This window comes from Amborella trichopoda, chromosome 5 (assembly GCF_054954075.1).
Source record: "Amborella trichopoda isolate Santa Cruz 75 chromosome 5, AtrichopodaSantaCruz75HAP2 v2.0, whole genome shotgun sequence".
NCBI lineage: Eukaryota > Viridiplantae > Streptophyta > Magnoliopsida > Amborellales > Amborellaceae > Amborella > Amborella trichopoda.
In genome coordinates, this window is record NC_142340.1 from 7,576,198 (window position 1) to 7,590,868 (window position 14,671).

A 14,671-nucleotide genomic window follows, 5' to 3' on the forward strand; every position below is an offset into this window, starting at 1 on the left:
TTTAAATGTTTGCAACAATTTCTGTGAAGTAATTTTATTTTTCTAATATTTTCCAGCTTCATCAATCAGAAATGTCAAAGATAGAAATAATTTTATGAAGTATGGCGCATTTCTTGTACGGTGATGCTGAAGTATTTTGTCTAAGCTGCTTGGCAGATCAAGCTTATTTAGCACAACAACAAATTTTTGAATTACCAGAATCAGTCTGCAATATAGCACCCGCGATTGAAAGAAACGGGAAAGTATTTCTCATTTCGAAAGTATTAACGAGGAGCGACCTCGATGATAACCTGAGCAGGGTACTCCTGCCTAAAAAACATGTTTTAGATAATGTTTCCAATTTTCTTACAATGAAGGAATGGGAGGATGTGAATAATACAGAGGAGGGAATAAAGGTTAGGACTTGGGTTGGAGATAGAGAGGAAGAGAACGGTACCCACTTTAAATATTGGGATAAATCGCTCAAGTCATATCTTTTCTATAAGCATTGGATCAAATTGGCGAAGAAACATAGCTTGAATATTGGAGATAAATTAAATGTCTGGGGAAGACGCGATCCAGATACTAATGAGCTCCAGTTCAAGTTCACATTCGATAAGCAATGAGCTCCGATTCGAGTTCACCTTTCGCTAGGTCTTAGAGTTTCATATTTCCCCTCTCCCTCTTAGTCGTGAATTCTTTATTTATTTATTTCTATGTAAGAGCAATTGATTGAGAATAAATGAAAATTTAGCCTCAGGTTCCTCCCTGTTTTCAGTTATTGAGGTTTAATATTTAGTTGTATATCTCAAATTGTCAATAAAATATTATATTTATTAGGTATTGTTTTTAGTATTTTTGTTCCCCAAACCTCTTCTCTTGCTCTTTCTTCATTGTTTTTTGTATTATTTATTTTACTTAGTCGATCCCTTTACTTAATAGGAAACATTTATATAGAGCCTAGCATCTAAACCAAAAAAATATCATCAAATTGATCATCTCGAAATCAAGATAGATGGACATGAGAAAAAAATGAATTTCATGTTTTGGAAATAGTGCATCTTGTAACATATTTTTGGACCATCAATATTTAAGATTTTCAAGTTTTCATAAATCTACTCGATATACACTATTTTAGAAGCTTTAAATTTTATAATTAAAGCTTAGAATTTCAACATTTCGATGTTTTACGCATTTCCCATCCCCTCTCATCTTAGATGATGCCTTTTGAAGTCAAAAGTAAAAAAATGGGTCTATTAAATAAGGGAAAAACTTATGTAGAGTCGAGGCTCTAAACAACCAAATTTGAGCTTACATAAAAAATTTCATTAGAAGAGGTTGGTTTGCTGCCCAAATATCTTCAAATTGAGCATCTAGATATCAAGATATATATACGTGAGAAAAAAAATGAATTTCAAGTTTTGAAAATAGTGAATTTTGTAACGCATTTTTGGACCATCAATTTTCAAGTTTTCATAAATATGTCGATCTACATTATTTTTGAAGCTTTAAACTTTATAAATAAATATGAACCTATATGTTAAGGCTATCATAACTATTTTCAATACTGAAACCACATTTCTCGACAGTATTTCAAGGTAGGCTCTAATTTAATTGTTTAGAGCCTAGGCTCTATTCAAACCGCACCCATTAAATAAGAGTGCAGTTTGTATAAAGCAAAACAATCAAAGTATAATGCACCTTTAAATAGTATCGAGAAATGTAGTTTCAATACTGGAAATATTTGTGATTGCCTTAAAATATGTTTTCATCTTTTATTATAAAAATGTAAAGCTTAAAAGATAGTGTAGATCGACTAGATATATAAGAATCTTGAAAATTGATGGTCCAAAAATGCGTTACAAGATGCACTATTTTCAATACTTCAAATCTATTTTTTGTTCATGTCCATGCATCTTGATATCGAGAGGATCTATTTGAGGATATTTGGGCATCCAAACAACCTCTTCTAGTGAAGTTTTGAGATGGGCTCTGATTTGATTGTTTAGAGCCTCGGTTCTATATAAACCTTTTCCTTATTTTAAAGGAAAGCTTTTATATAAGTTGACAATCATATACTGTAAAAACTAATGCGCATCTAAAAGATACACTAGAAAAGGTTGATATTATGTTTAAAAACCCTCCAATCGACCATCTCGACCTCGAGATGGTTGAATATAGGAAAAAGAAAAAAAAATTGAAGTAAAAAAAATAGTGCATCATGACCCTCCATTTTAGAGATTTTTAGGATATAGATAGGCTCTACATGTGCTATTTCTGGAGCTTTTAAATTTTTTATAATTTGGGTTAAAATAGATTTTTCTACTATTGCAAGGTTCCAATAATGAAACTACATCTTTTGACACAAATTGGTGTTGTGCCTTACTTTGATAAAGGTTGACACTTTTTAGAAACCACACCCTTAATTAAATGACACAAAAACCACCCAAGCATATGTTAGTGTGCATTTTTCAACCCCTGAGAAGCCGCTTTACACTAAGACCTACATCAAAACCCCTTGGGTGTTTCCGCAAGCCTGATGAAGATTGATAGTTAGGCCTTTCAAGTGCTCTATATATATATATATATATATATATATATATATATATGTGTGTAGAACTTCATTTATTGATATTTTGTAGTGTTTTTCTATATATATATATATATATAGAAAAAAGCTGAGATTAGCCCACTAGCTCATATAATTTATTAGCCCAACGGTCCAGACTGAATCTGGATCGATCTGACGGTCATGGATGTCTATTAGTATTTAAATTTATTTTATTTTTACATAAATCTAAATTATTTAAAATTTTATATGTGTGTTCTTCTCATCAGGGCGCACCTAATAAAAATATAAAAAAAATTATTCATAAAATTTAAAATAACCAAAATACCCCCAAAACATTTGTGGGTTTTTTTTTATCAATTTATATCATGAAAATATTTTTTTAATATTTTTAAAATATTCACCCATTTTTGAAAAACACAAACCTAAAATTTCAAATGATTTGGATTTTCAGAAAAAAAATTAAAATTTAAACACTGACAGATTGCTGGGACGGTTAGATCGGCCCAGATCCAATCTGAGCCATTGCGCTCATATGAACTCATATGTTCCCATCTTTTTCCATATATATATATATATATATATATATATATGTGTGTGTGTGTGTGTGTGTGTGTGTGCGTGTGTGTGGTTTTTGTAAGGTTGAAACCTTAAGAAATCTAATTAAGGAGCACCTCCAAATTTTATTGTAATATGTAATGTTGATGTAACAAAGTATTAGGATTATCTTAAAATCTATTTTCATATCTAATTATAAAATTTTAAACTTTAAAAATGGTTAAAATCAAGTAGATCTCTAAACATATGAAAATTACGAAAATGAATGATCTAGATAATGTGTTGCAAAATGCACTATTTTTTGTACTCAAAAAATATATATATATTTTTTTGCTTTTTTTCATATTCATACATCTAGATGTCGAGATATCCATTAGATTTTGAACATTAAAACAACATTTTCCCTACCAAGGCGGGAAACCGAGTTCCCTTCCACATTTTCAAGTTTAAACAACATGAAATCAAATGCACAAGGGAAGTCCACATTGAAGATCAGGAAAAGCAAAGCAAGAAAAGCAACAATGAAGCGTATTGCATCACTAGGCCCTACATCCTTAACAATACCAAACACATAACTTTAGCTGGTCTCCCTCTAGACCAACTGTCGTTTCCTATCTCCTGATTTCTAGCTTTTGGTCTATTAGAAACAAACAGAATGCAATATAGGGGTTGTTTTTGACCGATTTTTACACAAAAACAAGTTTCACGTTCTCATGGTGGGTGCCAAACTGTTTAAATACAGAATTCGGGTGAAAAAGACTAATCAAAGTCTATTGTGCCCCAATCAATGCGCCAAGTTGTTATTTTCATAATCAAAAGAGATTGGTCAAATCCACTTCCAGTATGTGAGGAATCGAGCTTAAGAGGAATTTCTATCTCACAACAAATTTGAGCTTAGGAGAGATTTCTATCTCACAACGAATTTGAGTAAAGGCCAAAAGAAAGGTTTAGAAAGCCTAAAGAAGTCAGGAATTTGGGATATCAAGTGGTTTAGACAGAAGTGGATGAGTTTGTGCTCGTTTTTCATTTTGAGGTTTGTTGACAAAAAATTATTAGATTCTCCAGAGAGGCTTTTTGCTCCTAAGAATGTTCGTTTAGAGCTTAGGAAAATGGGGAGTGTTCTTCTTCTGATATTTGTTGTTCAAGGTTTGATGGCAAATAGGGTTTTGCTAGGCTTTCTAAATTTATTAAAATGGAAACTAGGAGACTAGCGTTTTGGATTCCATTCACCATCAAGGTACCCAAGATTGATAGAAAATCTCCCATTTGTAGAAAAAATGTTCTTGTGCCCAAGGAGGCTTTCAAAATCATCTAAAATAATATATTTCTACACAACATATTGCTGTTTTCGAAATTTTTATATTTTTTATATATATTTTTGTTGGGGACTGGGGAGGGGAGAGAGACTACAATAAAAAGTGCAATAGCAGTTGGGGGGAGAGAGAGTATAAAGAATGGAAAAGTTTATATAAGGTATCAATCTTAAAATGTGAAATCACACATGCATCGCAAAAATCTATCGGAAATGTTGTTTTAATGTTGAGAAAAACCCTCTAATCGATCATCTCGACATCGAGATGTATGAATATGAAAAAAAAAGTTTTTGAGACTTGAAAAGAGTGCATCTTGCAACACATTATCTAGACCGTCTATTTTCAAGGTTTTCATATATTTATAGATCTACTCGATTTTAACCATTTTTGAAATTTAAAAATTTTCTAATTAGGTATGAAAATAAATTTTAAGATAATACAAAATATTTTTTACAACAAAATTATATTTTTTGATAAATTTTTAAGGTGCACCTTAATTGGATTGCTTAAGGTTACAACCTTATAAGAACCGCCCCTGTAAAAGGATGCAATAGCAGCCTATGTGAAGAGAGAGAATATTATAAGAGAGCGAGAGAGAATGCAATAACAGTCTATTTGGAGGGTAAGGTGGGATACAAATTAAAGACATTTCATGAAGCTCTAAGTCTTGGACCCAAATTCTATCAACTCTAACACAAACTTTTCTCTCCAATCAACTTACCAGCACATTTCTCCTCAACATCATGTTCTTGAACTCTTGAAAATCCAAACGCCCATCTAAATTCTCATCAAACTTCTGTATCATCATCTTCCAATCCTCCCCTCCTTCCCCTCCCACAACCCAAGTCTCCAAAGCACTTTCTCCACCTCCTCGCTCGATATGAACCCGTCTCGATCAATGTCAAAGACATTGAAGGCCTCCTTCAAATCGCACTCCTCGTCGTTGTCTGTGACACTCTCTTGCCTGAGTTTCTCTGTGCTCATTATCAATCGACAAAATTCGACAACACCTCGAAGTTCATTCTCTCGGATCCCACAATGGCCTTCAGTTCATCACCTCCGATGCCAATGCCAGCCCTGCTCAAAACCGTGAAAATCTCTTCCACGCTTACTTCCCCAACCATGTCTTGCTCACACATCTCAAAAATCTTTTGGAGCTCAGGTAATTCAAGAACACACATTTTGAAGAACTTTAGCAGCGAACTCTTGATCCTTTATAGCTGAAAGGTGCAACCAAATCTTTCTATGGGTATGAAATCATTTATGCTCATCTATATATATGGTTTCTTGAGAGAGAGTTTCTAGAGAGAGAGTAAAAGTGGATTTTTGGATAAAGATAGGAGGACTTCGAGCAATTGGCTAATTCTCACCTGTTTAGTGGTCTATCGGTGGTCCTTACAATAATGGCCAAGCGCGGGTTCACCAAAATATCCGCCCAAAATGACTTATTTGACCTCACCTCCATAAGGAAGACGATGAAAAGGAAATACACATTTATAAGAAGGGTGCGGTTTGTACATAGCCTAGGCTCTATACAATCAAATTAGAGCCTACCTTTAAAAAGTATCAAGACACGTGGTTTTAATACTGAAAATCTTTGCATCAGCCTTAAAATATATTTTCATATTTATTAATAAAGTTTAAAGCTTTAAAAGTAGTACAAATCAACAAATTTACGAAAATCTTGAAACTTGACGGTCCAAATATGTATTACAAAATACAATATTTTCACAACTTGAAATCTAATTTTTTCTCATGCCCATGCATCTTGAGTTCCAGATGATCTATTTGAGGATATTTAGGAATTAAAACATCCTCTTATAGTGAAATATTTGATGTAGGCTTTCATTTGATTGTTTAGAGCCTCGGCTCTATATAAAAAAGTATGAATTTTAATGGACCATTGATATTTCCTTAATCTGACCACACCTCATAAAGATGACAATGAAAAGGACATACACGTTTATAAAAACATATTTAAAAGTATAAATTTTAGTGGACCTTCGATATTTTCCTTGGTCGGTTCCAATATTGAACAGTTTTAACTACTTTTTGTTGTCCGTCTCAATTTAATCAAAATTTTAAGCATTATTTTGTGCATCTACAATTCTCCCACACGTGGCTTCTCCTAGGCCAGGGGTTTAAGCAAGTAAGAGCGTGACATCTGGAAAATCGAGAATGGTACAGATCCTGTACGGCTTGAAACAAAGTAGGAAACTTCGAGGAAGCCAGGGACAAAACTGTCTTGGCAAATTAAAAAAAAAAATGTTTTTTAATTTTTTCTTAATAAGAGAAAAAAAAAAGAAAAAAAAAAAAAACCACACTTTTGCCAAACAAATTTTTAAATTTTTTTAGAATATTTGTGAAATATTTAGGAATATTTGTGGACTACTGTTGGAAAAATCCGACGATCTAATCGCTAACTGCCCCGTTAGATTGGAACTGGCTACTGGCAGTTACTGGTTTCGGTTTTGGGCAGTTTTGGTGATTGATCGGTATTTAAAAAAATATAACATATATATATATATATATATATATATATATATATATATATATATATATATATATATATATATATATATATATATATATATATATATATATATATATATTTATATACATATATATTATATATATATATATTTATATATAAATTCTCAAAAATAAGAAATTTGGTTTGTAATGCATTCTTTAATATTCTTTACATTATGTAAAGATTAAAAATTATTTTGATCAATAATACTCACGTTTTCGAGGAGTAAAACACAAATATGTTGATTGAGAAAATTTTGTTGACTTGAACCAGAAATACTGTATGTAATGATTAACGATAAAATTAGAAATTTAAAACAAAAGATCCACACCCAAGTTCCATAGCTTTGTGTTCGCTATCCCGATTATTATTTTATTTTCCTACCCTAGAGGTAAAGGAAGGGGCTTCCGTTTTTAGGCTGTTGTGGGAGAGGAGGGATTCGAACCCCCAAAACCGTGGTTTGTAGCGACGTGCTCTAGTCCTTTGAGCTACAGGCCTCGCCCATCTCCACAAGACCTGTTGCTGGGAGTACCCTAGAAAAAAGGAACATTTCTTCTCCACAGCCATTTCGAGTTAAGAAGATGTGGAAGCGTGTTTCTCTCTATAAGAACAGTCCGTTCCGGGGTTGAAGTGGGAGAGAAAGGATGTCATAATTGAGGTTTTGAATAAGACGACACTTTCAATGAATAAGAGGTGTTAGTCTTTTTATCGTCCTAGAGTCGAGCAATTTTTCCACAGGACCTCCCCCATAGTATTGTCACCACAGTAGAGTTTAACCACCAAGTTCGAGAAGGATTGATATGGTTCCTCTATGCCTAGGGCACCAGAATATCGCACCATGAACGAAGAAAGGCATGAGAGAAAATCATATTGGCTAATGATTGTTGATTGTGAGGCCCCACTTCTAGACTGGAAGGGACACCAAACAGAACCTCCCTTTGCCCTTCCATCCTTTGGATAGATAGAGAGGTATGGCAGAACCTTTGGTTTTTTCATGTTGTCAAACACAAGCAATTGAACAATGAAAAAAGATATCGGGTGACTGATCGAATGATCGGATCATTAGGAACAAGGTTCAAATCTCTCGGTCTGTTAAGATGCCTTAGTTGCATACATCACTGCACTTCAACTTGATACCTATCGTGATGATAAACAGCTCGTCTCGCCGTGACCTTATCTTGGATTCTCAATACGTCTGTCGTTCCATCCCCATAGGGACAGAGAACCCGTCGCTGTCTCGGCCATGCTAGCAGAGGCTTTGGGGAAGTAGGAATAGGAGAGCACCCATCTTGGGGTGGGTTTACTACTTAGATGCTCTGACCATATCTAGGGTTCAAATTGAACCTTAGGTCTATTGAGAAATGAAACCTAAAAATGAGAGATAGGGAGATATTTTCCCTATATTTAATTCATAACTATACTAGTATCACTTATGTATGATGGATAGGGTCTATTTCTTTCATATCAGTGTATGTCAAATTCAATTTTAAATGTTTGCAACAACCGCTGTGAAGTAATTTTCTTTTTCTAATATTTTCCAGCTTCATCAATTAAAAAGGTCAGAGATAGAGATAGTTTTGTGAAGTATGGCGCACTTCTTGTACGGTGATGCTGAAGTATTTCATCTAAGCTGCTTGGCCGACCAAGCTGTTTTAGCACAAAAACAAATTCTTGAATTACCAGAATTAGTCTGCAATATAGCACCCGTGATTGAAAGAAACGGGAAAGTATTTCTCGTTTCGAAAGTATTAACGAGGAGTGACCTCGATGATAAGCTTAGCAGTGTACTTCTGCCAAAAAAACATGTTATAGATAATGTTTCCAATTTTCTGACAATGAAGGAATGGGAGGATGTGAATAATACAGAGGAGGGAATAGAAGTTAGGACTTGGGTTGGAGATAGAGAGGAAGAGAATGGCACCCACTTTAAATATTGGGATAAATCGCTCAAGTCATATCTTTTCTATAAGCATTGGATCAACTTGGCCAAGAAACATAACTTGAATATTGGAGATAAATTAAATGTCTGGGGAAGACGCGATCCAGATACTAATGAGCTCCTGTTCGAGTTCACATTTGATAAGCAGTGACCCCTAATTCGAGTTCACATTTGGCTAGCAGTCAAACAGGTCTTAGAGTTTCATATTTCCTATCTCCTCTCTTTCGTGAATTCTTTATTTATTTATTTTTATGTAAGAACAAATGATTGAGAATAAATGAAAATTTAGCCTCAGGGTCCTCCCTGTTTTCAGTTATTGAGGTTTTATATTTAGTTGTATATCTCAAATTGTCAATAAAATATTATATTTATTACGTATTGTTTTTAGTACTTTTGTTCCCCCAACCCCTTCTCTCGCTCTTTCTTCATTGTTTTTTGTATTATTTATTTTACTTAGTCGACCCCTTTACTTGATAGGAAACGTTTATATAGAACTTAGCATCTAAACAAAACAAATATCATCAAATTGATCATCTCGACATCAAGATACATGGACATGAGAAAAAAATGAATTTCAAGTTTTGGAAATAGTGCATCTTGTAACATATTTTTGGACCATCAATATTTAAGATTTTCAAGTTTTCATAAATCTACTCGATAGACACTATTTTAGAAGCTTTAAATTTTATAATGAAAGATGAAAAAATATTTTAAAGCTATCACAAAAAATTTTCAGTATGGAAATTATATTTCTTGACACTATTGGAAAGTGGGCTTTAATTTTATTGTTTGGAGCCTCGACTCAATAAAAACCGCACTCTTATTTTTTTAAAAAAAAACACTATAATAGTTAAGAAACGATCCTCAATGAAAATGCGAAAAATTTCTTCATTTTATGAAAAAAATAGATATTTATTCACTGGAATTCTATTGATTCATTTTAGAACCCCATCAAGTCTTTTAATTTCGGGAAGAAAAAAATTGGACTTGAGTTTAGTTGGTAGTTTTAGGGGCTAGCATTAGTTAGCCTTCTTACGCGCTTTGACGTTAGGTTGAGAACAAATAGGCCAAAACAAAAGTAAAACTTTCGTAAATATCCTGTTGTTTAAAAAAAAAAAAAAAATTTTGTATTTCTCATTTTACGCTCATCTTTTATTTTTTAAAGCACATTTTTATGTCAATTGAACTTTTTTTTTAGACTCATGATTTCTTGTTAAACACTTAGAATGAAGGTAAATTTATAAACACATACTTAGAATTTCAACAATTCGATGTTTTATGCTTTTCCCATCCCCTCTCATCTTAGATGATGCCTTTTGAAGTCAAAACTAAAAAAATGGGTATATTAAATAAGGGAAAAGCTTATGCAGAGCTGAGGCTCTAAACAACCAAATTTGAGCTTATGTAAAAGATTTCATTAGAAGAGGTTGTTTTTGCTGCCCAAATATCTTCAAATTGAGCATCTAGATATCAAGATATTTATACATGAGAAAAAAAAAGAATTTCAAGTTTTGAAAATAGTGAATTTTGTAACGCATTTTTGGACCATCAATTTTCAAGATTTTTAAGTTTTCATAAATATGTCGATCTACATTATTTTTGAAGCTTTAAACTTTATAAATAAATATGAACATATATGTTAAGGCTATCACAACTATTTTCAATATTGAACCACATTTCTCGACAGTATTTGAAAGTAGGCTCTAATTTAATTGTTTAGAGCCTAGGCTCTATATAAACCGCGCCCACTAAATAAGACTGCAGTATGTATAGAGCTAAACAATCAAAGTATAACGCACCTTCAAATAGTGTCGAGAAATGTAGTTTCAATATTGGAAATATTTGTGATCGCCTTAAACTATATTTTCATCTTTTATTATAAAAATGTAAATCTTAAAAGATAGTGTAGATCGACTAGATATATGAGAATATTAAAAATTGATGGTCCAAAAATGCGTTACAAGATGCACTATTTTTAAAACTTCAAATCTATTTTTTTTTCATGTCCATGCATCTTCATGTCGAGATGATCTATTTGAGGATAATTGGGCATCCAAACAACCTCTTCTAGTGAAGTTTTTGAGATGGGCTCTGTATTGATTGTTTAGAGCCTCGGTTCTATATAAACATTTTCCTTATTTTAAAGGAAAAATTTGATATAAGTTGACAACCTTATACTGTAAAATGTTATGCGCATCTAAAAGATACACTAGAAAAGGTTGATATTATGTTTAAAAACCCTCCAATCGACCATCTCGACCTCGAGATCTATGAATATAGGAAAAAAGAAAGAAAGATTTGAAGTCATAAAAATAGTGCATCGTGACCCTCCATTTTCAAGATTTTTAGGTTATAGATCTGCTCGACATGTGCTAGTTCTGGAGCTTTTAAATTTTTTATAATTTGGGTAAAAATAGATTTTTATACTTTTGCAAGGTTCGAATACTGGAACTTCATCTTTCGACACAAAATGGTGTTGTGCCTTACTTTGATAAATGTTGACACTTTATAGAAACCGCACCCTTAATTAAATGATACAAAAACCACCCAAGCATATAGGTTAATGTTCATTTTTTAACCCCTGAGAAGCCCCTATAGACTAAGACCGACATCAAAACCCCTTGGGTGTTTCTGCAAGCCTCATGGAGATTGATAGTTAGGCCTTCCAAGTTCTCTCTCTCTCTCTCTCTCTCTCTCTCCCCTCTCTCTCCCTCTCTCTCTATATATATATATATATATATATATATATATATATATATATATATATATATATATATATATATATAAAAAGCTTGGATTAGCCCACTAGCTCATATAAACATTTGAGCCCAACGGTCCAGATTGAAACTGGATAGATCTGACGGTCACGGATGTCCATTAGTATTTAAATTTAATTTATTTTTAAAAAACAAAGCAAGAGAAGCAACAATGACGCGTATTGCATCACTAAGCCCTATATCCTTAACAATGCCCAACACATAACTTTAGCTAGTCACCCTCTAGACCAACTGTCGTTTCGTATCTCCTGATTTTTAGCTTTTGGTCTATTAGAAACAACCCATAGAATCCAACACAGGGGTTGTTTTTGACCGATTTTTACACAAAAACAAGTTTCACGACCTCATGGTGGGTGCCAAACAGTTTAGATACAGAATTCAGGTGAAAAAGACTAGTCAGAGTCTATCGTGCCCCAATCAATGCGCCAAGTTGTTATTTTCATAATCAAAAGATATTGGTCTAATCAACTACTAGTATGTGAGAAATCGAGCTTAGGAGGGATTTCCATCTCACAACAAATTTGAGCCTTGGAGAGATTTCTATCTCACAACGAATTTGAATAAAGGCCAAAAGAAAGCTTTAGAAAGCCTAAAGAAGTCAGTAATTTGGGATATCAAGTGGTTTAGAAAGAAGTGGATGAGTTTGTGCTCCTTTTTCCTTTTGAGGTTTGTTGACATAAAATTATTAGATACTCCAGAGAAGCTTTTTGCTCCTAAAAAAGTTCTTCTAGAGCTTAGGATTATGGAGGAATGTTCTTCTTCTTATATTTGTTGTTCAAGGTTTGATTGCAAATAGGGTTTTTGCTAGGCTTTCTGAATTTATTAAACTGGAAACTAGGAGACTAGGGTTTGGGTTCCATTCACCATCAAGGTATCCCAGATTGATAGAAAATCTCCCGTTTGTAGAAAACTTGTTGTTGTGCCCAAGAAGGCTTTCAAAATCATCTAAAAATATATATTTCTAAAAAACATATTGCTGTTTTCGAAATTTTTATATTTTTTATATATATTTTTGTTGGGGAATGGGGAGAGGAGAGAGAGTATAACTAATAAAAAGTGAAATAGCAGTTGCGGGAGAGAGTATAAAGAACGGAAAAGTTTATATAAGGATGCAATCTTAAAATGTAGAATCACATATGCACCGCAAAAATCTATTGGAAATACTGTTTTAATGTTGAGAAAAACCCTCTAATCGATCATCTCGACATCGAGATGTATGAATGGGAAAAAAAATATTTTTGAGTCTCGAAAATAGTACATCTTGTAACACATTATCTAGACCGTCTATTTTCAAGACTTTCATATATTTATAGATCTACTCGATTTTAACCATTTTTGAAATTTAAAAATTTTCTAATTAGGTATGAAAATAGATTTTAAGATAATACTAAATATTATTTGCAACAAAATTATATTTTATGATAAATTTTTAAGGTGCATCTTAATTAAATTTTTTAGGGTTGCAACCTTATAAAACCGACCCCTATAAAGAATGCAATAGCAGTCTATTTAGAGAGAGAGAGTAGAAAGAATATTATAAGAGAGAGAGGGAGAGAATGCAATAACAGTCTATTTGGAGGCTAAGGTGGGATACAAGTTAAAAACATTTCATGAAGCTCTAAGCCTTGGACCCAAATTCTATCAACTCTAACACAAACTTTTCTCTCCAATCAACTTACCAGCACATTTCTCCTCAACATCATGTTCTTGAACTCTTGAAAATCCAAACGCCCATCTAAATTCTCATTAAACTTCTGTATCATCATCTTCCAATCCTCCCCTCCTTCCCCTCCCACAACCCAAGTCTCCAAAGCACTTTCTCCACCTCCTCGCTCGATATGAACCCGTCTCGATCAATGTCGAAGACATTGAAGGCCTCCTTCAAATCGCACTCCTCGTCGTCGTCTGTGACACTCTCTTGTCTGAGTTTCTCTGTGCTCACTATCGATCGACAAAATTTGACAAACACCTCGAAGTTCAATCTCTCGGATCCCACAATGGCCTTCAGTTCATCACCTCTGATGCCAATGCCAGCCCTGCTCAAAGCCCTGCAAATCTCTTCCACGCTTACTTCCCCAATCATGTCTTGCTCACACATCTCAAAAATCTTTCGGAGCTCAGGTAATTCAAGAACACACATTTTGAAGAACTTTAGCAGCAAACTCTTGATCCTTTATAGCTGAGAGGTGCAACCAAATCTTTCTATGGGTATGAAATCATTTATGCTCATCTATATATATGGTTTCTTGAGAGAGAGTTTCTAGAGAGAGAGTAAAAGAAAAGCATGTGATGAGATTATAGGTGCGGAAGGTGCAATGAAATGGATTTTTGGTTAAAGATAGGAGGACTTCGAGCAATTTGGCTGATTCTCACCTGTTTAATGGTCCATAGGTGTTCCTTACAATAATGGGCAAGCGTGGGTTCACCAAAATATCCGTCCAAAATGACTTATGTGACCTCACCTCCATAAGGAAGACAATGAAAAAGAAATACACATTTATAAGAAGGGTGCGGTTTGTATAGAGCTTAGGCTCTATACAATCAAATTAGAGCGTACCTTTAAAAAGTATCGACACGTGGTTTAAATACTGAAAATCTTTGCAGAAGCTTTAAAATATTTTTTCATATTTATTAATAAATTTTAAAGCTTTAAAAATAGTACAAATCAACAAATCTACGAAAATCTTGAAAATTGACTGTCCAAATATGTATTACAAAATACACTATTTTCACAACTTGAAATCCAGTTTTTTCTAATATCCATGCATCTTGATGTCCAGATGATCATTTTGAGGATATTTAGGAATTAAAACAAGCTCTTCTCGTGAAATATTTGATATAGGCTCTCATTTAATTGTTTAGAGCCTCGGCTCTATATAAAAAAGTACGAATTTTAGTAGAGCATTGATATTTCCTTAACGGACCACACCTCATAAAGATGACAATGAAAAGGATATACACGTTTATAAAAACATATTTAAAAGTATAAATTTTAGTGGACCA

The 14,671-nt window shown here is 33.3% G+C and overlaps 1 protein-coding gene across 1 annotated transcript; it reads right to left on the reverse strand.

Annotated features, from left to right (window-relative positions):
• Positions 1–3,479: 3,479 nt before the first annotated feature.
• LOC18439186 (putative calcium-binding protein CML44) lies at positions 3,480–13,900 on the reverse strand. The gene is made up of 4 exons (XM_088867833.1): positions 13,459–13,900; positions 10,564–10,574; positions 5,141–5,241; positions 3,480–3,659 (listed from the first exon to the last, which is right to left on the reverse strand). Exons 1-4 carry the CDS (start codon positions 13,806–13,808, stop codon positions 3,480–3,482), a joined length of 642 nt encoding a protein of 213 aa, XP_088723959.1. The 5' UTR covers positions 13,809–13,900.
• Between the last annotated feature and the right edge of the window lie 771 nt (positions 13,901–14,671).